The sequence below is a fragment of the Arachis stenosperma genome, chromosome 2 (assembly GCF_014773155.1).
Source record: "Arachis stenosperma cultivar V10309 chromosome 2, arast.V10309.gnm1.PFL2, whole genome shotgun sequence".
In the NCBI taxonomy this organism is placed as follows: Eukaryota; Viridiplantae; Streptophyta; class Magnoliopsida; order Fabales; family Fabaceae; genus Arachis; species Arachis stenosperma.
Window position 1 is genome coordinate 72,279,337 of NC_080378.1, and position 27,834 is coordinate 72,307,170.

At 31.1% G+C, this 27,834-nt stretch overlaps 1 protein-coding gene across 1 annotated transcript in view; it reads left to right on the forward strand.

Annotated features, from left to right (window-relative positions):
- The window catches only part of LOC130961503 (lupeol synthase-like), a 76,835-nt gene that overhangs the window by 13,451 nt on the left and 35,550 nt on the right, over positions 1-27,834 (forward strand). Inside the window, exons 7-13 of the mRNA XM_057887435.1 lie at positions 5,634-5,753; positions 6,680-6,802; positions 10,016-10,114; positions 10,342-10,398; positions 10,499-10,545; positions 18,780-18,923; positions 19,891-20,068. Coding sequence (XP_057743418.1) covers positions 5,634-5,753; positions 6,680-6,802; positions 10,016-10,114; positions 10,342-10,398; positions 10,499-10,545; positions 18,780-18,923; positions 19,891-20,068 — 768 coding nt within the window. The remainder of the gene's footprint in view (positions 1-5,633; positions 5,754-6,679; positions 6,803-10,015; positions 10,115-10,341; positions 10,399-10,498; positions 10,546-18,779; positions 18,924-19,890; positions 20,069-27,834) is intronic.

Sequence of the window (27,834 nt, forward strand, 5' to 3'; positions counted from 1 at the left end):
CATAAGGAGACAAGTAATAATAATAATAATAATATGGTGCAACACGCCCCTTTTAAATAGATACAGAAAGCTTGAGTTATTGGTTTATATTCAGCAGTCGTTATTGTTTCTTGGTTTTATTTATTCAATAATGTCACGCTTAGAATTTGAATGCTTTAATATCACGGTTAATAGCACCCTATAAAGTATAAAATAACGGTGTAACATTTTATGCCAGATGTAATTTTTATTCGTAAAAATCGTCAAATGACATTTATATATCGTTAAAAAAATAAATATTTTTTGTTCCTAACATTTAGAATAAGTCTTAAAGTTATCTCTAACATTTAAATCATCCTATTTAAATCCCTAATATTTAAAAATTAACTCAATGTTATCCTACCGTTAGGGATATGTGAACAGAATTGATAGCGAGACAAAATTGAGACGATTTTCAAATGTTAGGAATTTAAATAGGACGAAAATGTTGGAGAAAAAAACGATACATAGAAATAAATTTTAATTTTATTCTTTAATAATTTCAATTTTTTATGGTAACATGTCTCAAGATAAAGATGACAAGAAGAAAAAGTGTAGCACTGAAATCAAGAATGACAGCCAAAGAAGAAGAATATAATGACAGTTTCTCAGATGAAAAAATGGTGCTCTTTGCTAGAAAAATGAGGAGATTACTGAGATTAAAAAACAAAGGCAAAGGAAGTTATTCATCAAAGATTTCAAGAAGAATCAAGCCAAGTTCACATGTCACCACTACAAGGAACCAGGTCACTTCAAGTCAGATTGTCCTCAATTAAGGAAAGGCAAAAAATCAAAGAAGGACCAAAAGAAAGTGATGATGGAAACATAGAAAGACTTGGAAAATGACACCAGTTTTGAAGACTCAAATCAAGAGGCTCAACTATGCTTGATGGCTGATTACGATGATAAAGATGAGGTAGATCTCTCTGAGCTATCTTTTGATGAATTACACTACATTATTAAAGACTTTACTGTGAACTCTAAGAAACTCTTGGAAAAATATATTAAATACAAGAAAGATAATAAAGCATTGAGAGATGAAAACGATTTCTTACTAGAAAAAGTAAAGGCAACTGAAGCTTGTGATGAAATTTCTTTAAAAGAAGAAAACAATGCTTTAAGAGCTGAATTAAAATATTCAAACTCAAGCATACGGTCACTGCCTCCACTGATTTGATTGCTAAAAATAAAAGGTTGAATGAACAAATTAAAAACTTTAATGAAGACTTAGAAAAATTTGTTCAAAGTTCACAAAATCTTGATAAATTACTTGCTTGTCAGAGATTTAGTGGTGAAAGATATGGACTTGGATTCAAAGAGGAAAGTAAGGCTGTTTTCAAATAAAATGTTAAAAAAAACTGAAGCTTCCTCTTCCAAGATTTTCAAACAAAAAATTTTTAGTAAACTTCAAAAATCAGTGAGTAAGAACCATTGCTATAAGTGCAATAGAAAAGGTCATGATCCTCAACAATGCTTCATCTTTCTAAGATCTTTTGGTAATGATAGTAAATTATATAAAGTTGTTCATGATTATAATGCTCTTGGACAACCAACAAGATTTCACATAAGAGGATCCAAATAGATTTGGATACCTAAGGTTAGTTGAAGAACATGCAGGTTTGTCTTACATCTAAGAAGAAATTGGACATGTGGTATCTTGATAGTGGATGTTCAAGGCATATGACTGGAAAGGATACTTTCTTCATCAAACTCGACAAGTATGATGGAGGATTTGTCACTTTTGGAGATAATGGTAAAGGTAAAATAATTGCCATTGGTAAGGTTGGCAAAGATTTTTCTACTTGCATTGATAGTGTCTTTTTAGTAGATGGATTAAAGCATAACCTATTGAGCATAAGTCAATTGTGTGACCTTGGATATGTTGTAACTTTTAGGAAAGTAGATTGTAGGGTCATTAATGAGAAAACAGGGGCTGTTTTGTTTGTTGCAAAAAGAAGTGACAATGTTTATGGTCTCACACTATATGATCTTAAAGTTTAAAATGTGACTTGTTTCTCTTCAATGGAATCTGAAAAATAGATGTGGCATATGTTCCAAATCTCTAAGCTTGTTAAAAAGGGCTTAGTAAGAGGTCCTCCTAATATCAAATTTGATAAAGACATCACTTGTGATGCTTGTCAAATGGGTAAATAAACAAAAACCTCTTTTAAACCCAAGAAAGATGTCTCAACTAAGAAACCATTGAAGCTGTTGCATCTTGATCTGTTCGGACCAACTATAACTCAAAGTCTTGGAAAAAAATTATGGAATGGTTGTTGTGGATGACTACACTAGGTTTGGTTGGGTGTTCTTTCTCGCTCCTAAACATGAAGCATTTTTCGTTTTCGAAAAATTCAGCAAGAAGATTCAAAATGAAAAGAGTTTAAAAATTATTTCAATTAGAGGTGATCATGGAAAAGAATTTGAAAATCAATACTTTAAATCTTTTTGTGTTGAACTAGGCATATCACACAACTTCTCATGTCCTAGAACACCACAACAAAATGGTGTTGTAGAAAGAAGAAATAGAAGTTTACAAGAAATGGCTAGAGCTATGTTGTGTGAATATGAGGTTCCCAAATTCTTATGGGCTGAAGCTGTGAATACAACTTGTTATGTTTTAAATCAAACTCTCATAAGAAAGTTTTTGAAGAAAACTCCATATGAACTTTGGAAAGGACATCCACTTAATTTTAACTACTTTCGTGTGTTTGGTTGCAAGTATTTTGTACTGAATATCAAAGAAAATTTGGAAAAATTTGATCCTAAAACACATGAAGATATATTTCTTGGTTATTCCACAAATAACAAAGCTTATAGTGTTTATAACAAGAACTCCAAACCTGTTGAGGAGACCATGCATGTCACATTCTGTGAGTCTAACTCTATTTCTAGTGTTTGTATAGATGATAGTCCAGGTTTTGATGTTAAAATGACCAAGAATGCTGAGACAGTTCAACAAAATTTGAATCCTCAAGAAACTGCATCTGCAAGGAACGAAAATACTGATTCTACAGGAGACAATTTGGAATTTTCTTCTGTCGCAACAGAAAATCCTAATGCTGAGGCAATTGTTGATCAAGAGGAACCTGAATCCTCAACCTAAACCAGAAGGCCTAGAGAATGAAAATTTCTGAGAAATTATCCTGAAGAATTCATAATAGGTGATCCTTCCAAAGGAATGACTACTAAATCATCTTTGAAAAGAGCCGAATCTAACAACATAGCTCTTATATCAAAGATTGAACCTCAAAATATCCAAGAAGCACTTGCTGATCCATCTTGGGTATTAGCCATGGAGGAGGAATTGCAGTAGTTTGAGAAGAATCAAGTCTGGACCTTAGTGCCTCACTCAAATGGAAAGAAAGTCACTAGCATAAAATGGATTTTCAGAAATAAATTGGGTGAAGATGGAACCATTGTTCGAAACAAAGCAAGATTGGTTGCTCAAGGCTATGATCAAGAGGAAGGGATTGATTTCGATGAATCATTTGCACCTGTAACTCGAATGGAAGCCATTAGATTACTCTTAGCCTATGCGGCTCACTGCGGCTTCAAGCTATTTCAAATGGATGTAAAGTGTGCATTCCTCAATGGTATAATAGATAGAGAGGTCTATGTGGCTCATCCTCCTGGGTTTGAAAACAAAAATTTCCTAACTATGTTTTCAAACTAGCTAAAGCCCTATATGGTTTAAGACAAGCTCCTAGAGCTTGGTATAAGAGGCTTAGCTCATTTTTATTGAAAAATAATTTTCAAAGAGGAACCACTGACAGCACTCTATTTATTAAAAATTTCAATGATCATTTTATTCATGTGCAAGTTTATGTTGATGATATCATTTTTGGTTCAGCTGATGAGACTTTGTGTGAAGATTTTGTTAAGCTATTTGATATGAGCATGATGGGAGAATTAACTTTCTTCCTAGGCTTGCAGATCAAGCAAACTACAGAGGGCATTTTTGTTTATCAAGAAAAATATGCCATGGAACTTGTCAAGAAATTTGGGCTGGAATGTGCCAAGTGTAAAACCCGATTAATTAATAGCTAATTAGTCTATAAATGAGAATTTATTCTAGAAAGCCCAAAATGTGATTTTTGTGGCTAAATATGATAGAGGAGATTGAGACGAAAATTTCGGTACCAATTTTATAGAATTCGGACCAAGATTGGACCGAACGGGCCAAACCGGGCCAACCGGACCCAAAGTGGGCCCTTGGCCCAATATAACTAAACCAAAATCCTAGTTTTCAGCACTCTCTCTCCTCACAACACTCATATTCACGCTGAAATTAGAGAGAAAGGGGGGAAGAACACTCTCTCAAGTTCTCTCCCTTGGTTGATCTTCAAACCACCATAACTTTTGATCCAGAGCTCCGATTGCCGCTCCGTTTGCGGCCACGCGTTCACCGCGGAGAGCTCTACAAAACCCATACAATCAATCTTGAGGTAAGCCACGTGTTGCTGTTCGAAATTCCAACCCTTATTTTCGAGTTTCATGGGTGAAATGTTGAGATTTTGGGTTCTTTGATGTTATAGGACCCAACTCTCTTAAAGGAGAAGGTTAATCTTGTCTCCTTGGACCTTGGATATGGTAAGATTCTCAACCCTAGTGTAATTTTGTTGTTCTATGATGTTTCAATTATTTTTTAATCACATCTAACTAAATTATACTTAATCACATTATTTTTATTCTAAATAAATTTATTTTTTTATAATTTTACTTTTAAAAATATTTACTCATAATGAAATATTTGTAGAATGACTAATACATAAACTTTCTAGAATATATATATATATATATATATATATATATATATATATATAAAATATAAATTGTATATTTTGTCTCTAATATATCAAAATTCTTTAATATTAATTTAGTTCAACTTTATTTTTAATAATTTTAATCTTTTCTTTAATAATTTTAATTTTTTAACGACAAATAATTATTTAATTTATTTTTTAATTTTATTCTTAATAAAAAATAAATTCACTTACAAAAAAATGTAATTAAGAATAAAATTTAAAAAATTATTGAATAATTATTTACCGTAAAAATTCGATATTATTGAAGAATAAAATTAAAAATAAAGTTGAAATAAATTAAATATTAAAAAATTTTGATACATTATATTAGAGACAAAAGGTAGCATTTATACATACTTTATGGTATATATATTATTTTTTTTTCTGCAAGTTTATGTACTAATCATTCTATAAATATTTTATGATGAGTAAAAATCTTTAAAAATAAAATTATAAAAAAATAAATATATTTAAAATGAAACTAATATAATTAAGTGTAATTTACTTAGATGTAATTAAAAAATAATTGATATTATTAAAAGATAAAATTAAAATTTATTTCTATGTATTATTTTTTTCTTAGTTTTTTTATTTAAGTTCCTAACGTTTTGAAATTGGCTCAATATTATCTTTAAGGATAAAGTTACAAAATTAAAAATAGTATAATTAAATCGATAAATATTGTTTAAATTATTTATTTTAATAATTATTATATTTATTTTATTTATTAAAATATTTTTTTTCTCATGATAAAATAGTCTCTTTTAATTTTGGATAACTAAAAATGGGGTCGTTTAACTAATGCAGGCTCTCGGTAGTCAAACGTGGGATGTAGCTTTTTCTATACAAGCAATACTTGCTTGTGATCTAAGTGCAGAGTATGGACCTATGCTTAAGAAGGCACACCAGTTCTTGAAGGCTTCACAGGTAACCACACATTCTTTGCCTTTCGTAAACAACAAACCCCCACCCTCCCAATTCCCTCTCTTCTTCTTCTCTCTCTCTCTCCCTCTCTTTTCGCCGGCGTGCCTGATAATATATATATATATATATATATATATATTGTATTATCGTTAGAATGAATTTCAGCCAAAAATTAAATCTCATTTAAAAATCAGAATACATGAAATAAAAAATTAAAATTATTATTTTCTCTTAACAAAAGCGTGATTATCTTCTTACATTATTTTTTTTTCTCTATTATACTCTTTTTGTTTTAGATACCAAAAATTAAATCTCTAATTTTTTAATTATAGAGATTACAAAACGCAAGAAAAGAATACAATAGAGAAAAAAAAAGATGTGAGAGACAATATATTTTTACTCAAAGAAAATAATAATTTTATTTTTTTTATTTCATGTAATTTCTTTGTTTTAAATCAGATTTAATTTTGACTATTAAATTTAATATTGAAATAATAATAATAATAATAATAATAATAATAATAATAATAATAATAATAATATTCTCACATTTTTATATAAAAAATTTATTTTCTCTCTCTCTCTCTCTCTCTCTCTCTCTCTCTCTATATATATATATATATATATATATATATATATATATAACTGTAATGTGAATTGAAGATGCTTTGGTGGTTATAGTAATTATATACATATTATTAAAATTAAAATTATATTTTTTTATATTTTAATAATATTTTTATTTTTTAAAATAAAAAAGATCACTTTATTAATTTTTAATAATACTTTTTAAAGTATTATAATTATCATAATCACTGATATAACATAATTATACTAAAATGATTCTAATATATTTAGAGTTTTAACTTGGTTAAATGTACTATAATTATTAATTAACAGGAGTATAAATAAATAAACTATCTTAATAGATTTGTGAAGATCCCCCTGGTGACTTCAGCGCAATGCATAGGCATATTTCAAAAGGGGCGTGGCCATTCTCTATGCAGGATCATGGTTTGCAAGTCTCCGATTGCACCGCCGAAGGGCTAAAGGTTAGTTCACCGGAATATATATACCATAACACTGACAAATAATTAGGTGTGTCTTATTGATAATCAACATACAATGAAAATATTATATGCATAAAAACAATAGTTATTAATATATTAGTTGATTTTTTAATTTGTGTATCTCTAACATGATTAATATAATAATTCTCGTATTTTATTTTTAATTTAATTATTTTATATACAGATCTTTATAGTTTTATTATTAAATTTATAATTAATTTTTTATATTTTTTTTCATCAATTAGGTACTTATATTGCGTTTAGTTTTATAATTAGATTTTTTTACGTAAAAAATATTAAAATTAATCGAATATTTTTTTAAAAAATATGTAGTCAAAGATCTAATTAAATTTTTAATTGTAAATATTTTTAATTTTTAAAAAAATATATATTCAATTATTTTTAATACTTTTTATATTTGGAATGAGCTAATTATAAAATTAAAAATAATATAAAAATTTAATTAAAAATAATATAAAAATTTAATTTTAACAAAATAATTAAATTTTTATTTTTTATATAAACAATTATCTACTTAATATACTTTGGATTCTATTATTCATTGATATTAAAATTTGTACGTGTACGCGTGCATGTGACGTTTGAGCCAACACTACTATGGATTCGTTTGGGAAACTTTAAAAGTAATTTTTTTAATTTTTTTTTTACTTATAAAAAGTAGTAGTATTAATGTTTGGTGCAATTTTTAAAATCAAATTGTAACTTTTTAAGAAGCTATTTTAGAGCTTATAGAGAAGTTAAAAAAATGACTTCTCTCAATACTTTTACTTTTCATCACATTTTTATAAAATAAGCACTTTTAGAATTAAAAATTCAAACACAAAATAACTTATTTATAAGTTACTTTTAACAGAGTCATTTATTGTTTAAGTTATTTTATCAAAAAGAGTTTAATTAAGTTGATTACCCAAACTGGACTATATGTTAGTCTTTAACGTAGATATAGTAAATCTGAAAACTTGTAATTAAAACCACACGTTGTTAATATCTCATTGTTCATAAAGAACATCAACTTGATCTTTTGGTGTTGGTGATGAGCTGAAGGACCAATTAGATAGCATTTTGGAAAGCCAATTTCAATTTCATGAGATCAATTTAAATTAATAGGGTAAAATATGTTTTTAACATTTTCGAAAAATTTTAAAAATATATCTAACATTTAATTTATTTTAGTAATGTTCTTAATATTTTTTATAAGTTTCAATTTATCTGTACGCTTAATTTTTTTATAATTAATATATGATCAATATTTTTCTTTTTAATTTTACTATACACATTTTTCAAAAAATTAATGATAAAAATAAAATTAAAATTTATAAAAAATATTAAGAATAATATTAAAATAAAATAAAAGTTAAAAATATTTTTAAAATTTTTCAAGAATCTTAAACGCAAAATATATTTTATCCAAATTAATAAATGAAGGATCGGAGAGATATAAACTATGGGCACATTTTGGATGCGATTATATAGGAGGAGAAAAAGTACTTGCTTTAGAAAAATCTATATATGTACTTCGATTAGGGCACTATATTTTGTGTTTATTTGCACTTTGAAAAAAAATAGAAGTTAAAATAATTTAGTTTTTATTTGTTTAAACAAATGGGTATATAATTGCTTATGGTGTTAAGTTATTATTAATGAAGTAAAAATTAAAAGAGAGAAAATGCGGTGTGATAAAGTATATATCGAAGTAATAATTTTTCTTCACATCAAGTATAAGTTCGTTAAACCAACTTGGTGGTTCAACTTGGATTGAACGAGTAGCAAGTCATTAACAATAAATTTTTAAATGGAATTTCGATTCACGATTTATTAGTTTTTAGCCGATTAAACTAAGAGATATTGTGAAAAAACTAATAAAAGAATAAATTAGTTAACAAATTAATACATTATATTTAAACTCAACAAAACTTAGCATGGTTGTCAATAATATAATGATTATTATATATCTTATTTATTTTTTGTGGTAATTGTATATTTTTTATTATTACTATATGTTATGATAGTAATTATATATTTTTTCTGATTATTAAAAAAGATTTTATCGACAATTGTTAATTATTACTAAAATCTTTTAGCGACAAAATATAAAAAAATTAATATTTAATTGCCGATAAATATATATTAGCACTCTTTTTTATACTAATTAAAAAAAATGAATAAACACTAAAAAAGATTTTTTTAATAGTGTAAAGACTTTATTTAAAGTTAAGTGTCTGTCAAAATATTCTTAAATCATTTTTTAACAGTAGTAAATATTTTTTTCGAATAGTGTAAATATTCTTCTTTTAATAGTAGTAAATATTCTTAAATCATTTTCTAACAGTAAAACATTTTGTCAAAATAATTATTCAGTGGCCGTCAAAATTGCGTATTTTTTTTAAGTGCTTCAATAATTCTCTACCCTTCTATTTTTTATTTATTTTTGTTTATTTAAAAAAAATTCTTTTGCTATTTTGTTTATCAAATAGATCTTAAATATATGCGAAGATAGACTTACGGATTGTTAATCAAGTGTATATATATATATATATATATATATATATATATAGACAATGAGGTTCCCACTTTGTATTATGTCACTTTTTATTATTTCCATGTATATATATTAGTACTGAAAAAATTAATTTCAGTGGTTATTTATTTTGTTTTTAGCGACAATAAAAATAGTGATTAATACATTTATCGACAATTAGACATTAACAGTTTTATATTTTGTCATTAAAAGTTTTTGCGGAAATTAACAATAATTGATAAAAATCTTTTTAGTAGCCACAAAAATATAATATATAATTGTTGCAAAAATAAATAAATTAAATAAGATATATAAAGAGGATTATTCTAAAATAATTATGTTATGGTGACAATAATATTTCAAAAAGTAATTACTAAAATTAAAATAATTTTTTATTGTTATTAAATATTTATTTTTTAAAAAATATTACTAAAATATAAAAAAATTGACTATAATTTTAATAATATTTATATAATCACCGTATAGTCATATAGAATTTCCCATATAAAAATCATTTTGTTATTGTCACAAAATTTATCATTAAAAATAATTTTTGTTATATATATATGGCACACTCACACATGACACATGTATGTGGCTCCTTTTTACTTTTTGCTATCCAACTTTGATATTTGGTTGCTACTAAAATTAAACAGGCTGCACTTCTGTTGTCAATGATGCCAAGTAATCTAGTTGGAGAAAAGATGGACTCAAGAAGATTCTACGATGCTGTGAATATTCTTCTTTCCCTGCAAGTATGTTTTTTTTTTCTATCCATGTTTCATGTTTAGATTCTAAATTAAATTATTTGTTGTTCTTAATCTTGATATAATTTGATTTGACCATTATTGTATAAGTTTTGCTAATACTTAAACTTGTTAAAGGGTTTTGTTATTGGTTCAGGTTACAGAAAAACCTATTTAATAGCTAGACTCGTAATTATTAGATGCAATTTTGATATATCTGTTAATTTCAACTACAGAGCAAGAATGGTGGTTTTTGTGTTTGGGAGCCTCGAAGAACATATCATTGGGTAGAGGTAAACAAAACTAGGATGCATTCGACTACATGATCAATTAATTAACTAAGGATATTTTCCTAAATTATTCCTAATTGAGAAACTCACATTTTTATTGCAGAAATTCAATCCAACTGAAATCTTCGAAAAATGTCTCATTGAGTCAGAGTATGATTATTTATATATTTTTTCTGCATGTCAATATATATATATATATACACTAGTATTTTTATCCGTAATTATATTACGAAAATATAAATCTTTTAAAATTATGTCGGTTTTGTCTTGATATTATAAATTATGGCACAAAAAATTTATAGAATCAAATTATTTTTAGAAAAAGATCGTAAAAGACAAAAGTCTCAATCGGCTGAAAAAACCAGAATCTTCGTAGATAAAAAATCAAATAATAAGATTTTTAGTTATTATTTTCATGTGAAAGAGTTTGATTTATTACTAATAATTAATTCTAATATTCGTTATCTAAAATTTGAAACAATTTAACTCCTATACTTTTGATTAGGTATTAAATCTGCTGCACAAATAGAAATAATTAATTTTTATACTTGTTATTTAAAAATAATATTTTTTTTCTCTATATATAAAAAATATAATTAGATATTAGTATAAAAAAATTATATTGATAGTTATAAAATTAACTCAAAATTAAATTTTTTTAACAATTGAATATTGAGTTTAACTTTTAATCATAACATTAATATTTTCTCTAAATTATATTTAATAAATATTTGAAAGAAGAGGAATGAAAATATAAATTAGAAAGATAAGCAGTGAAATAATGATTTCTTGACATAATATAATCAACTGATGACATTAACACATAAGACTGGCAATATATAGGATAGAGTAGGGTTTAGACTTCATCCTAACCCTATATGTAGGTTTAAATCTCTCTAAAACTCAACCTTATTCTACCTGCAAGTTAAAAATTTTCAACCCTAATCTACCTTATCTGTGGGTTAAAAATCTTTTAATCCTAACTGTTCCGAGGGTTACCTGAAACTGGGTTATCCTTGGGCTTGTAAGTGAGGCCCAAATCCTCAATGGAGCGGGTTTATAGGAGATGAGCCAATAACCACTGCTGAAGTAGTTCCACTTATGATGGTGGATAACCGTCCCTTTATCTTAGGGTTGTTGAGATCTCTCTTCTAGAAGTGAGAGATCCGGGGAAGTAGTTACTTACATGGATAAGTACAAATCATCCGTGGAATTCGACCTTTATAGGGAGGTCAGGTTTCTGGGCAGGTCATCTTCTTATTTGGGCCTTTCAGCTCTATTTGGTACTTGCTAACTTAGAGACGACATTGGCTCTACTATTGAGTTCCCGAGTTATGTGCCTGATCTTAGTTTCAAGAAATTGCTTAAGATGCTCAAGTATTTTTTTCAAGTACCTTTTCATATTAGGATCCTTTTCCTGGTACTCCATTGATTTTATAAGTTATTACTTGGGAGTCACTGAAGACTATTACTTTGGTCGCACCGACTTCTTTGGCGAGTTTCAAGCCTGTGATTAAGGCTTCATATTTGGCCTGATTGTTAGAAGCAGGGAATTCAAATTTTAGGGAGACTTCTATTTGAGTCCCCTCTTCACTCACTAAGATGATGCCAGCGCTGCTTCCGACTTTATTAGAGGATCCGTCTACATAAAGGCTCCAGGTCGTAGAGGCTTCGTTCTTGTCGTCGGTGTATTCTTCCAGGAAGTCGGTAAGGCATTGGGCTTTAATTGTTGTCCGAGTTTCGTATCTCAAGTCGAACTCGGATAATTCTATAGCCCATTGAACCATTCAACCTGCAATGTCTATTTTCTGAAGGATTTGCTTCATGGGCTAGTTCGTTTGGACTCTTATGGTGTGAGCCTGAAAATAAGTTCAGAGTCTCCTGGATGCCAGAATTAAAGTATATGCAAATTTTTCTATCTTTTGATACCTCAACTTGGATCCTTGTAAGACTTTGCTGGTGAAATAAATTGGATACTGTCCGACCTCATCTTCTCAAACTAGTGCCGACGCTACTGCTTTCTCAGTAACAGCTAGGTACAGTACGAGATCCTCTACGACTTTAGGCCGGGTAAGGACTGGTGTCTGACTCAAGAACTTCTTGAATTCTTGAAAAGCTTCTTCACATTCAGGGGTCCATTCAAATTGGCACCCTTTTCTTAGTAGAGAAAAAAGTGGCAAGGATTTTAAGGCCGATCCTGCCAGAAATCTAGCAAAGCTGCAAGTCGTCCATTCAACTATTGGACTTCTTTTATGCAGGTCAGACTCCTCATTCTAGGATTTCTCTACACTTATCGAGGTTAGTCTCAATTTCCCTCTGTGTGAGCATAAATCCCAAAAAATTTTCCTGCCTTTACTGTAAATGTGCATTTTGTGGGATTTAGTCTTATCCCATGCCTTTTTATAGTACTGAAGACTTGTGAGAGGTCGATCAGGAGATTTGCCTCCTCCTTGGTCTTTACCAACATGTCGTGCACTTACACTTCTATTAGGCTTCTAAGGTGGGGTGCAAACATCTTGTTCATCAGTCTTTGATATATGGCGTTTGCTTTTTTTAAACCAAATGGCATAACCACGTTACAGTAATTCACGTTGGGTGTGATGAAGGATGTCTTTTCTTGATCCGACATATACATCGGAATTTGATTGTATCCCGAGTAGGCATCCATGAATGATAGGTACTGGTATCCCGAGCTGGAATCCACTAAAGCATCTATATTGGGAAGTGGGTAGGGGTCCTTTAGACATGCTTTGTTGAGGTTGGTGTAGTCAACACGCATTCTCCACTTCCCGTTTTGATTTTTTACAAACACTACGTTCGATAGCCATGTCGGATATTTGACTTCCCTGATGAATCCGGCCTCTAACAAAACTTGTACTTGTTCTTGGACCACCTGAGCTCATTTTGGTCTGAGCTTTCGTCTTCTTTGTTGGACCAGTCGGAACCCGGGATAGACCGCCAGCTTGTGTGTCATGAGTTCGGAGTATATTCTGGGCATGTCGGCAGCCTTCCAAGCAAATAGATTGGAATTCTCTTTTAGGAGTTTTATGAGGTTGTTTTTTAACTCTGTTCTCATATTGGTTCCTATGTTGGTGACCTTTTTGACCTCTTTTGCGATTTGGACTACCTCTGTCCTTCCTTCAAGCTGTGGCCGTAGTTCTTCCTTTACTCAGACTCCTCTGAGTTTATTTGTATTGACTTCTTTACCATTTCCTCGTAAATTCAGGCTTTCATTGTAACATTTTCTTGCCAGCTTTTGGTCTCTCTTAACGGTGGCAATTCCGTCCTCTATTAGAAACTTCATACAGAAGTGAGTAGTAGAGACCACGACTCCCAAGCGATTTAGAGTTGTTCTGCTAATTAGGGCATTGTAGGCTGAAGCTATATCCATAACAATGTAGTCCACGCTTAGGGTTCTTGATCTCAGCCCTTTCCCAAAGGTGGTATGTAGGAAAATGAACCCCAAGGGTTTGATTGGAGTATCTCCTAGCCCGAAAAGAGTATCCGGGTAGAATTTCAGCTCTTTTTTCTCTAGCACTAACTTGTCGAATGCCAGCTTTAAAAGTATGTCTGCTGAGTTTCCCTGATCTACCAAGGTCCTATGTAGGTGGGCATTGGCTAGTATCATGGTGATGACTACTGGGTCATCGTGCCCAGGCACAATTTCTTGTGCATCTTCTTCTGTGAAAGAGATTGTAAGGAGGTTAGGGCTATCTTTCCTGACTTGGTATACCTCCTTCAAATGCCTCTTCCGAGATGACTTGGTTAGTCCTCCTCCGAAAAATCTTCCTACTATCATGTGGATATCTCATACGAGAGTCTGTGGGGTTGACCTTTTCATCCAGTATCTTCATCATCTCTTTTTCTTTTTCCATGATTGTCCGACCTTTCCATGAGATATCTATCCATCCAACCTTTCCTGGCCAGTTTTTCTGTCACATAGTTTAGGTTATAACAATCATTTGTTGAGTGACCATACAGCTTGTGGTACTCACAATACTCATTACGGCTTCCACCCTTTTAGTTTTTAATTGGACGCGGGGGAGGGAGCTTCTTGGTGTGATAAATTTTTCTGTAAAAATCCACGAGAGAAACTTGTAATGGAGTATAATTGTGGTACCTTCTGGGTTTCTCGGATCCGACTTCTTCTTTCTTCTTGAGCTCCCTCTCTTTTTGTTTTTTGGCTGGTGAGGGTTGATGAACGGACTTTTGTATGGTCTAGAATTTCACAATAAATTCTCGTTGCAAGTATAGTTTCTAAACCAACAATAATCCTTTCATACAAAAATTTGGTTGTCACAAGTAACAAACCCCTAAAAATATAAACCGAAGTATTCAAACCTCGGGTCGTTCTCCCTAGGAATTTCAATAAAATGTTCTTGCTATTGGTTATGAAGTATGTTTGGGGTTTTGAGATAATAGACAAGAAATATAAATGGCAAAGGAAGTAAACTAGCAAGTAAGAATGCTCTTGGCAAGGTATGAGAACTAGAAGTTCTATCCTAGTTATCCTTATCAATTATGATGAGAATTATTCATTGCTCCCACTTGGTTAACCTCTAACTATGGAGGAAAGTCAAGTGGATGAATCAATTTGATTTCTCAAGTCCTAGTCAACTCCTAAGGAAAGACTAGCTTTATTGGAATTCAAATCAATTAGCAACTTCTAATTATCGATCAACAAGAGAGTTTGATAACTCAAGAGTCACTAATTACTCAACCTAAGCCAAGAGGAGAAAATTCTACTCTAGCATCCTTTCAAGCATTCAATCAAACACTTGGAAGGTATCAAAGGAAAGTAAGTTAAAATTGCAAGAAAAGTAAATCTACAATTACTAATAGCAAGAAATTAACAATCAACAAATCAAATCAACAATAAAGGAACATGATTCATAAATTGCATTAAAAGAGAAATAGAAGAAACAAGAGTGCATCAACATAAAAGTAAAGAATTACAAGTAGTAAAGTACAAAACTAGAGAGAGGAGAAGTAGAGGAACAAGAAATTGTAAAGGAAAAGTAAATCAAGGTATGAATTAAACCTAGATCTAGAGAAGAATTAAACCTAATCTTACTCCTAATTTTAGAGAGAAGAGAGAGCTTCTCTCTCTAGAAACTAACTCTAAACTAAAACTAAACTAATTGGTATCTAACTTGTTCATTCCCTTTCAATCCTTGAGTTAAATAGCATCAAAAATGAGTTGGATTAGGTCCAAAATTCTTCAGAGATCGCTGGCCACGAGTTGCCTTTAAGTGAGTCACGTGCAGCATCAATGCGTATACGTACATGACACGTACGCATCTTTAAACGCGTTGCAACTATGGCAAATCTTATATCATTTTGAAGTTCCGGATGTTAGCTTTCTAACGCAACTGGAACTGTCTCGTTTGGATCTTTGTAGCTTAAGTTATGGTCGATTAAGTGTGAAGAGGTCAGGATTGACAGTTTTGTGATTCCTTCATTTCTTCATGAGTTCTCCATTTCTACATGGTTTTTCTTCATTCCCTCAATTCCAATCTTTGCCCTCTAAACCTGAATTTACTTAACAAACATATCAAGGCATCTAATGGAATCAAGGTGAATTAAATTTAGCTATTTTAAGACCCAAAAAGCATATTTTTACTCTTAAGCACAATTAAAGGAGAATTTATAAAACCATGCTATTTTAGTGAATAAATGAGAGATAAATTGACAAAACCCTCTAAATTCAACACAAGATAAACTCTAAAAATGGGGTTTATCAAGGGTACCCAAGTCGCCAACTCGACTCTCGTAGCTTGGCGTTTTCTTCCATATCGATTTACTTTTCAGCTCGCTCTTGTACAACGTTCAGGAAAGTCGGATGTCTTTTTGATATAGATTGGGAGAAGGGTCCATCTCGGAGCCCATTGACTAGTCCCATTAGTACTGCCTCAGTAGGCAGGTCTTGGATTTTCAAGCATGCTTTGTTGAATCTCTCCATGTAGTCTCTCAGGGATTCTCCGACCTCCTGTTTGACTCCGAGTAGGCTAGGTGCATGCTTAACTTTATCTTTATGATTAAAAATCGTGTAAGGAATTTGCGCGCAAGGTCATCGAAACTGGTAACCGACCTAGGTGGCAGGCTATCAAACCACTTCATAGCCGCTATTATCAAGGTTATCGGGAAGGCCTTGCAGCGAGTAGCATATGAGGCATCGACCAAATACATCCGACTTTTGAAATTGTTAAGGTGATGCTTCGGGTCAGTTGTCCCATCGTATAGATTCATGTCAGGACTTTTAAAGTTTCTAAGAACTCTAGCCCGCATGATGTCCTCAATGAAAGGATCTTCTCCCCCAGTGGGGTATCATCCCGAGTTGTGTGGGATTCCTTGCTTCGAAGGTTGGATTCTAGCTTTGAGAGCTTCTCCTCCAGCTCTCTTTGCCGTTTGATCTTCTTCCTCAGGCTCCTCTCTGCTTCGTGCTGTCTCTCTAATTCTTGCTCCAGGTGCTCGAGTCGACCATGATGCCCATGCAGCAATCCCATGAGGTCGATGCTATGAGGTTGTTCTTCCCCTTCAGGGAGACGAACCTCGGGCGGGATTCTCCATTGGTGTTGGTCTCCAGAGAGGCCTTCATCATGTGGTTCCTCCATTCTTGGAAGAGGTATTACTATTGCTTGGTCGTTGTTGACCATGTCCTGGTATTCTTGATTTGATTCAGACGCTATATGTCTATCTTCATACTGATCGTCCGCCATGTAGTGTTAGATCCCAGGTCCCTGGCAAGGGCGCCAATGTTCCGAGGGTTACCTAAAACTGGGTTGCCTTTGGGCTTGTAAGTGAGACGCAAATCCTCAATGGAGTGGGTTCCGACTTGTCCCACATCCTGTGGCCGTCGTCCGAGTTGTTTGAGATAAGATGAGGGGTGGTACCTGTAAAATACTCCGATACTTAAGTCAGCAAAGATCTTAGCAGGTTTTAGTGTATTGGAACTTAAATGTGTCTGAGTGTGTCAGGATATTTATAGGAGATGAGCCAATAACCACCGCTGAAGTAGTTCCACTTCTGGTGGTGGATAACTATCCCTTTATCTTAGAGTTGTTGAGATCTCTCTTCTAAAAGTAAAAGATCTGGGGAAGTAGTTACTTACATGGATAAGTACAAATCATCTGTCGAATCCAACCTTTATAAGAAAGTCGGGTTTCCGGGCAGGTCGTCTTCTTATTTGGGCCTTTCGACTCTTTCGGCCTGGCTCTATTGGGCCTGACTTGTATCTTGGGTCAGGGTATGAACATTAACCGTACCCGTACCCTAAAATTTTTCACTCGAATCCTACTCAATCCTATCTGTAACAATCATTTTTTATATCAAACACAATATCTAATTATTCCATATTTTATAAAATACAAATAAAATAGAAAACAAAATTAAGCCCACGTTAAAATTAAAAGTAACATAATGAAATTGATGTTAAAATTACAAATAACATAAATATGTATCAATCCATCAACTTAATAATACATGTATAAAATTATAAAATAAAAAAGATGTGGATTCAATCTCCATCAACTTTATTATACATATATAAAATTTTAACTACATATTATAATATATTAGGGTACAAGTAAATCGGGTAGAGTTAGACTTAAACCCGCATCCGACCTTATCAATAACTTAACCTGCTCTGCTTTCAAACTGATTCGCTGCGGATCAAGTTGTCGATCCTATCTAAACAGGTTGGACTAAATTTGATACCCACAAATAAGATTAATATTCAACTACAATTTAAAATGTTGCAAAATAAAACATAAAAATTAAGAGATTATTGATGTTAAGTTTAGGTCTTAATTGTTAAATATGTTGTTCATATAGTATTATTTCATATATATATGTTAGTTTAGGATAAAAAATTTTTTAAAAAATATCTAAAAGAATTATTAACAAAAATTTAAACATAAAAATTAACTTTTGATCATATAATAATTTATGACAGATAAAAATAATGTCATTTAATTAAATATAATCAATCTACCTATGTAGTATTTTTTTTATAGCAGTAAAAATGATATTTTTTAAAAAATAATGGTGCATTGCGAAAATTGTTACTAATTTCACTTTTGTAATTTTTGTATTTTCAAAAGTAAAAGTAGTTACTTACGATTTCACTTTTTAATTAATATTTAATTTTTAAACCATACAAATTGCTATTTATGAATTTATTTTGTTAATTTTTAAAAAATAAAAATTATTCTCATAATTTTATTTTTAATTTATTTTTTGAAAAGTAGAAATTTTAACCAAGTTTTACTTTACCCCATATTCTGATAAAATCCAAAAAACGCTCAATATTTTTGTATTTAACACAAAACCCCCAAATATATATAAAGATAAAAGCCGGATAATGTTGGTGTTATGTAAAATAGGTATGTAGAGTGCACAGGATCAGGAATGCAGGCCTTAGCTCTATTTAGAAAGCTATATCCAAATCACAGAAGAAGGGAAGTTGATCGTTCCATTTCCAAAGCAATCCGTTACATGGAAAGCGTACAAAATCCTGATGGCTCCTGGTATTTATCCTTTCTCTTTTTTGCTATTAAGTTATTGTCTCTACTTTTTATTATAATGATTTTTAATTATGTTAGACATTGTCTGAAGTATAAAAATATATAGAAAAATACTCAACAAATATTACATTGGAGTGTGAGAGAGATAGTTATATTGAACTAAATTTTTGTACAGTGATAAATATTAAGATAAAATACTGTTTTACTCTTTAATATTTAGGGTAATTATATTTTAGTTTTTAATATTTTAGTTATTTTATTTTTATTTTAAAATATTTAAAATAATTGTCAAATTTTTTATTAATAATTAACAAAATTGATGTATTATATATTAATAATATTTTTATTAAAGTTATGTTTGTTCATTTTTTTCTCTTACTTTTATTTTTTTAATAAGTCTAAATTTTATTCTCCTACTCCTTTCTTTCTTTTCTTTTTTTTTCAAATTTCTTTTAGAAAATTAATAGCTTAAAAAGAAATAAAAAAATGAGGTTTGAATTTGTCAAGAAGATGAAGGTAAAAGAGGAGTTGAACACGCAAATGTAGCTTTAATAAAATTATTATTAATAGTAATACATCAATTTCGTTAAGTATTAGCGAAGAATTTGACGGTAGAATAATATTGATGTCATTTTAAATATTTTAAGATAAAAATAGAACGATTAAAATGTTAAAAATTAAAATAGAATTCACTTCAAATACTAGGCATCATAACATAACAGTACTTTTTTTTACCCTAAATATTATTATGAAATTGAAATAAATAATTTCCATTCTAAATACATTAATTTATGAATCTATGAATCCATAGAATTTAAAAAAATAAAATAAAATGGGGGTACTATCATCCATAATTAGTAATATATAAACTTAAAGGTAGTGATAATAAAGAAGTCATTTCCTCAATGTTTAGAGAAAGGGCATAAAGGACAAAACAAGATGTGACCAAATGTGGTTATTAATTATACAGGTACGGTTGTTGGGGGGTTTGTTATACAATAGGTGCATGGATGGGTGTAGAGGGACTGATGGCTTGTGGAAAGAACTACCAAAACTGTCGAGCATTGCGCAAAGCGTGTGAATTTTTGCTGTCAAAGCAGCTTCCCAATGGTGGCTGGGGTGAAAGTTACTTGTCATCCTTAAACAAGGTACATTTATTTTGTTTTTGATGGGAATAAAACACAATTTTCTACTTGCAAGAATCAGAGGAGCAACAATATCCACCCATGACAAGTATTAACACCAGCACAATAATATCCAATAGCAGCGGAAAAATCACATAAACCAAAAATTATAAGCAAGCTAACACACCAAGATTTTTAACGTGGAAAACCTCCTCAATGAGAGAAGTAAAAACCACGAGTCACCAAGACCAGGATATAGCTTCACTATGATGAAAAATAGGGTACAAGAGAGTCACAAATTACTGCACAAAACGTGCATACAACAAGCCAAACAACCCAAACTTCAAAGCTTTCAAAACAAGAACAAGAAGATGAAAATATCACAAAAACAGAGCTACTGTGCGTGGCCAATATCTCCAGCTACAGATGTCGAATTGAAGATCCGAACGGTGAAATCAAAGAACCAGATGTGTAGAACACACTGTCCAAATTTGAGCTCGATCCAACGGTTAACGAATCTGCAGTGACCAATTTACAGAGACAGCTTTGTGTATGTGCGAAAATGACTTTCTCTCCTCTCTTCTCTCTAGTGTTTGGTGTTCTCCTTGCAAATGACCTCTCTCTCTCAACCCTAACTCACCTCAGCCACTTCAACTAATCATGAGCTTGGATACTAGCATTTGGGCTTTTTCTCCACATAGGAAGGGAGCCCAAAAACCCAACAAATCTCCCCCTCATGACTATGTGGAGGTAACCGCCAATCCGGCGATTAAGCAACAAACTTCAAACTTCCATCTCGGTAATGCCTTGGTCATCATATCAGAACCATTCTCATCAGTATGAACCTTTTCAAGTTCTAACAACTCAGCATCCAAAACATCACGTATCCAATGATACCTCACATCAATATGTTTGGACCGAGAATGAAAAGTAGAATTTTTACCAAGATGTATAGCACTTTGACTATCACAAAACAACACATACCTCTCTTGAGTAGACCCGAGTTCCTTCAAGAATTTCTTCATCCAAAGCATCTCCTTGCACGCTTCGGTAATGGCAATAAACTCGGCCTCGGTAGTAGACAAAGCAACACATTTTTGCAATCTTGATTGCCAAGACACAGCTCCACCCGCAAAGTTGATCAAGAAGCCTGAAATGGACCTTCTAGAGTCAATATCTCCTGCCATGTCTGAGTCAGTGTAACCAACTAGAATAGGCTTATCACTTCCATAACACAACTTCATGTTAGAAGTACCACGAAGATATCTCATTATCCATTTTACAGCATTCCAATGCTCTCTTCCTGGGTTTGAAACAAAACGGCTAACACAACCAACAGCATGAGCTATATCCGGTCTTGTGCACACCATAGCATACATTAAACTACCCACGGCTGATGCATATGGAACTTTTTCCATGTCTTTCTTCTCTTCATCACTTGATGGACTTTGCTTGCAACTCAATTTGAAGTGTGTAGCAAGAGGAGTACTAACGACCTTTGCTTTCTCCATTTGGAACCTGTGCAACATTGTCTCTATGTATTTCTCCTGTGACAACCAAAGTTTCTTCTCCTTTCTATCACGCTCAATTCTTATGCCAAGAATCTCCTTTGCTGGACCAAGGTCCTTCATTGCAAATGACATTGCAAGTTGCTTCTTCAACATATCAATCCTAGAAGCATTCTGACCAACAATAAGCATATCATCAACATATATCAAAAGGATAATAAAATCATTACTAGCAAACTGTTTAACAAATACACAATGATCAGAAGTAGTCTTCTTGTAGCCTTGTTCTGCCATAACAGACTCGAACTTCTTGTACCACTGTCTTGGAGCTTGCTTCAAGCCATACAAGCTCTTCTTCAGTTTGCAAACATGATCCTCTTTGCCTTTTACCATGAAACCTTCAGGTTGTTCCATGTAAATTTCATCCTTAAGATCGCCATGAAGGAAAGCAGTTTTCACATCCATCTGCTCTATCTCTAAATCAAAACTTGCAGCCAAACTCAAAACAGTCCTAATAGAAGATCTTCTCACAACCGGTGAAAAGATTTCATTATAGTCAACTCCCTTTTTCTGCCTGTAGCCCTTGACCACCAATCTAGCCTTGTACCTTGGACACTGAGAATTTTCTTCATGCTTCAACCTATAAACCCACCTGTTCTGCAAAGCTTTCTTTCCTTTTGGCAACTTCACAAGCTCAAATGTTTGATTATCATACAAGGATTTCATTTCATCTTGCATTGCATCAAACCATTTCTTATTGTCGTCACCTTCCATAGCTTCCGTATAACATTCAGGTTCTCCCCCATCAGTCAAGGTCACATATCCATCAGTAAATGTTACATACTCACTAGAAGGATACCTCGTTGAAGGTCGTCGCTCTCTAGTAGACCTCCTAGGATGGAAACCTGGTGGATCTTCAGGTAGCTCAGGTTGATTATCAGCATCATCATCAACTGGAGCATCAATTGGATCTCCCATCTCCTGGTCATCAGGAACCAAAGGCTCATTTTGTTGCATATGCTCCTGATATTGATTCTCTATTTGTTCTGACGAAGGAGGCGGCTGAACTGGATCTACATCAGTCAAGTCACTGCTCTCTTGTGATTGACTCTTCTTTGCCTTATCAATGTCCTCAATGGTCTGGTCTTCAATAAACTCTACATCATGGCTCCTTACAAGCTTCTTTTCAACTGGATCATAAAGCCTGTAACCAAACTCATCTTGACCATACCCAATAAAAATGCACTGCCTTGTCTTCACATCCAACTTGGACCTCTCATCCTTTGGAAAATGAACAAATGCTTTGCATCCAAAGACTCTCAAGTGACCATATGAGACATCTTTACCCGACCAAACATGATCCGAAACATCATTGTCCAAAGCAATTGTAGGACTCAGATTAATCACATGAGCCGCTGTAAGTAGCGCTTCACCCCAAAAGACTTTAGGTAGCTTAGCTTCAGTAAGCATACACCTAACTCTTTCAATCAGTGTTCTATTCATCCTTTCTGCCAAACCGTTCAACTGAGGTGTTTTAGGAGGTGTCTTTTCATGCCTAATGCCTTGCTGCTTGCAATACACATCAAATGGTCCACAATACTCACCACCATTATCAGTGCGAATACATTTAAGCTTTTTACCTGTTTGCCTCTCAACCAAAGCTTGGAATTGTTTGAATTTTTCCAAAGCTTGGTTCTTTGTTTTTAAAGCATAAGTCCAAAGCTTTCTTGAATGATCATCAATAAAAGTAATAAAGTAAATAGCTCCACTAAAAGACCGTACCTTCAAAGGACCACAAATATCGGAGTGCACCAATTCCAAGAACTCTGATTTTCTTGAAGGTTGATGCTTCTTGAAGGATAATCTTCTTTGTTTGCCAGCCATGCAATGAGAACATTTCTCCAACTCTGCATTCTTCAAACCTGAAATAGCATCCTTTCTAGCCAAATAGCTAAGTCCTTTTTCACTAATATGACCAAGTCGTCTGTGCCACAAGCTACAAACTTCTTTACTTTCAATCGCATTCACACTACCTTTTGCAATCATGGCATGCATCACATACAAACTTGAAGTACCTTTTTCTCGAGCCACCACTAAGTTGCCTTTAGTAAGCTTCCATTGTCCAAAGTCGAAAGTGTTTACAAAGCCTTCATTATCAAGCCTTTTAACTGAAACCAAATTCAAGCGAACATCTGGAGCGTGTCTAACATCTTTAAGTAGTAGCTTCATTCCCATATTGGTCTCAAGACAAACATCTCCTACACCAATAACCTTGGCCAAACCATCATTACCCATCTTAAGCATTCCAAAATTACCTGGAGTATAAGAAGTGAAGAACTCCTTCTTCGGTGTAACGTGTATTGATGCGCCACTATCAATTACCCAACTGAACTCATCATCAGAAACAAGATTGACCTTGTACTCATAATCAGCAATATCAACAGTAAGAAGATCATCTGAAACAGAAGATACACGATCATTACCACCATCATCCTTCTTTTCTTGCTTACCTTTGTTCTCCTTTTTCCAAAGATAGCAATATTTTTGAACGTGACCCATTTTGTGACAGTAGTGACACTCAACATTCTTGTATCTTCCCTTGGATTTGCTCCTGCTTTTACCTCTACCCTTTTGAACTCTATTCTGATTTCTCCCCCTGGTTTCAGTGACTAACATTTCAGAGTGTGACGAAGAATTCTGCGTCTTCCTTCTCATCTCTTCATTTAAAATGCCACCTTTAACAAGTTGCATGCTCACTTTACCATTCGGAGCAGAATTAGTAAGAGAGATACGAAATGTCTCCCAAGAATCTGGTAGAGTATTTAGCAACCACAATCCTTGAACCTCATCTTCAAACTTGATTCCCATGCTTGACAACTGATCCAGAACTCCTTGAAATTCATTCAAGTGATCTAATACTTGTGACCCTCTTTGTATCTTAAATTCATCAACATATTCAACAAGTACAATTTATTGTTGCCAGACTTGGAAGCATACAAGGATTCAATTTGATTCCACAAAGCCCTAGCATGAGTCTCATTAGCAATGTGATTATAAACATTATCATCCACCCATTGCCTAATAAAACCACAAACTTGTTGGTGTTCAAACTCCCATTCTTCATCTGTTTTAGATTATGGTTTTTGTGTAGAAAATACGGGTAAATGTAGATTTTTGACAAACAACAAATCTTTCATTTTGCCCTTCCATAGATGGTAATTAGTGCCATTCAAACTTATCATCCTAGTAGAATTATTTGCCTCCATCTTTCAAGCAAGTTATAACCAAATACCCAAAACCGAGCTCTGATGCCAATTGATAGGAATAAAACACAATTTCCTACTTGCAAGAATCAGAGGAGCAACAATATCCACCCATGACAAGTATTAACACCAGCACAATAATATCCAATAGCAGCGAAAAAATCACATAAACCAAAAATTATAAGCAAGCTAACACACCAAGATTTTTAACGTGGAAAACCTCCTCAATGAGAGAAGTAAAAACCACGAGTCACCAAGACCAGGATATAGCTTCACTATGATGAAAAATAGGGTACAAGAGAGTCACAAATTACTGCACAAAACGTGCATACAACAAGCCAAACAACCCAAGCTTCAAAGCTTTCAAAACAAGAACAAGAAGATGAAAATACCACAAAAATAGAGCTACTGTGCGTGGCTAATATCTCCAGCTACAGATGTCGAATTGAAGATCCGAACAGTGAAATCAAAGAACCAGATGTGTAGAATACACTGTCCAAATTTGAGCTCGATCCAACGGTTAACGAATCTGCAGTGACCAATTTACAGAGACAGCTTTGTGTTTGTGCGAAAATGACTTTCTCTCCTCTCTTCTCTCTAGTGTTTGGTGTTCTCCTTGCAAATGACATCTCTCTCTCAACCCTAACTCACCTCAGCCACTTCAACTAATCATGGGCTTGGATACTAGCATTTGGGCTTTTTCTCCACATAGGAAGGGAGCCCAAAAACCCAACAGTTTTCAATACTGCATCATACTATTACTAAGAGTGTTTAGGTAGTTAAATACCGTATGTAAATCATTTTTTGAAAAATGTTACAAACAGACTAATTTTTTTTTTATCAATATTAATAAATATTTTAGCCAATATTTTATTTATATAATATTTAGATTGAGAGTTTAGAATTCAAAAGTTATTTTATACTTATAAGATTTAGAGTGTCAAACAAGGATTGACAAAAATAATAAATTTTGTTAATGATATAGTATTATTTTAAGTCATATTTCTATAATTGCTTTTATCTTAAATTTCTTAAGTGTCGCCCTTTATATTCGTAATCATATCTACTTAATAATGAATAACTATTATTGTAATTACATTAAATTAAAAATTGATAATTTAATTTAATACTTTAAGATAAATTAACGCTTCACTATAATTTTCTTGTTTTGAAATAAAAGATGATTTTCAAATGTTATATATTACCACTTTCGTATTTTAAAGTTATATTTTAATAATAGTAAATAATAAATTTTAGAAAAGCGGAACATAAAGAGCTTATTATTGCAATATATAGTGGATGGTTATTTATGATAGTTTAACACCATATTTGATATTGTAAATTATTGGTATGTAAAAATTAAAAGCACACATAAATTATTTAAGTATGAATCAGATAACTTATTTTTTATTTGTTTGAGTTTTTTAAAAAAAAAACTATTTTTACAATTTTTTTAAAAAATTTCTTAAAATATAAAAATATTTTGATATTCAGATATCTTATAAAAGTAAATTTTTATCAATATTTTAGTATATCGATATAAAATATTTTTTTATTTATTATATCAAATATCATTTTTTATAATAAAATTATCTTTTAAAAAATATGAAAAGTTTAACTTTTTTTAAAAAAATATTTTTCTAATGATTTTACTTTTTTTTTAAAGAAACTTCCAAACACACTAAAATTTAATAGAAGGTTTTTTTACTTCGAAAACAACTTTTTCTTATGACTTAAAAAACTAGAACCACTTCTTTGAATATTTTAAAACGTATAATTTTGAAATATTTGACCCAAAAATGAATGCTTAAAGTTACTTTAAAAGACTTATGTTTTGATAAATAAGAAATAAATTAAAATATGAATTTAACAAATGATGATTAGAGGGGTTATGTATATAAGACCTAGGCAGATAATGTGGGTATGTCTAAAATGAGCACAATAATTATGTGCTTATTAGATGCTGTATATTTATATAGATAATTAGATTTGATTAGATGAAAATTAAAGATTAATATAAAAGAAGAGCATTTATGGATTCTAATAAATACAGAATATCATAATATATAAATAAATACTTTAAATGGTAATACTTTAATATACAATACTTTAAAGGGTAACAGAATCTTTTATTTTTAAATAATTAAATATAAAACATATAAATACAAAAATATGAGTATTCTTTATTCAATAAGATTAATTATTATGCAAGAAATTTTTATGATATTAAAAAATTATATTAAAATAAAATTTTAAACTGTAACATAAAAATATAAAATAATTAAAATTTTATTTTATATTACTTGACAAATAATTAGATTATTATATTCAAAATTTATTAACTAACTAATTTTATTAAAGATATTATTATATAATATAATTTTTCATCAGAATATTTCAAAAATATAATTTATTTAAAATATTATATATAATACATAAAAATATTAACCTTTTTATTTTTGTCAAATTTTTTAAAAAACAAAATAAACAATATAATTTTAAAAACATGCCTATCAAATTACATATTTACTTATATTATAAAGACATAAACTAATCAAGTTTACGTAAATAAAAATATAAAATATATAAATACAAAAAATTAAAAGTATTTTAAAAATATTATGACATTTGCACTAATTTTTCATATATATATATATATATATATATATATATATATATATATATATATAAATTTGGTTGAGTTAGAGAATAAAAAATTTAACTAAAACAAAAAAAACTTGGAAATAATAAAAATAAAAAATATCTTATTATAAATATATAATTTTAAATATTATATATATATATGAAACTTTAAATGTTAATTTTAATAAATAAAAAATATTTATTTTTTTATATTTATATGTTTTATATTTTTAATTACGTAAATTTGATTAGTTTAGGTTTTACTAATATAAGTAAATATATAATGTGATAAGGATGTATTTAGAATTATATTATTTTTATTCCATTTCGTCTAAAATAAAAATTGAAAAAAATAAAAAATTAATATTTTTATGTA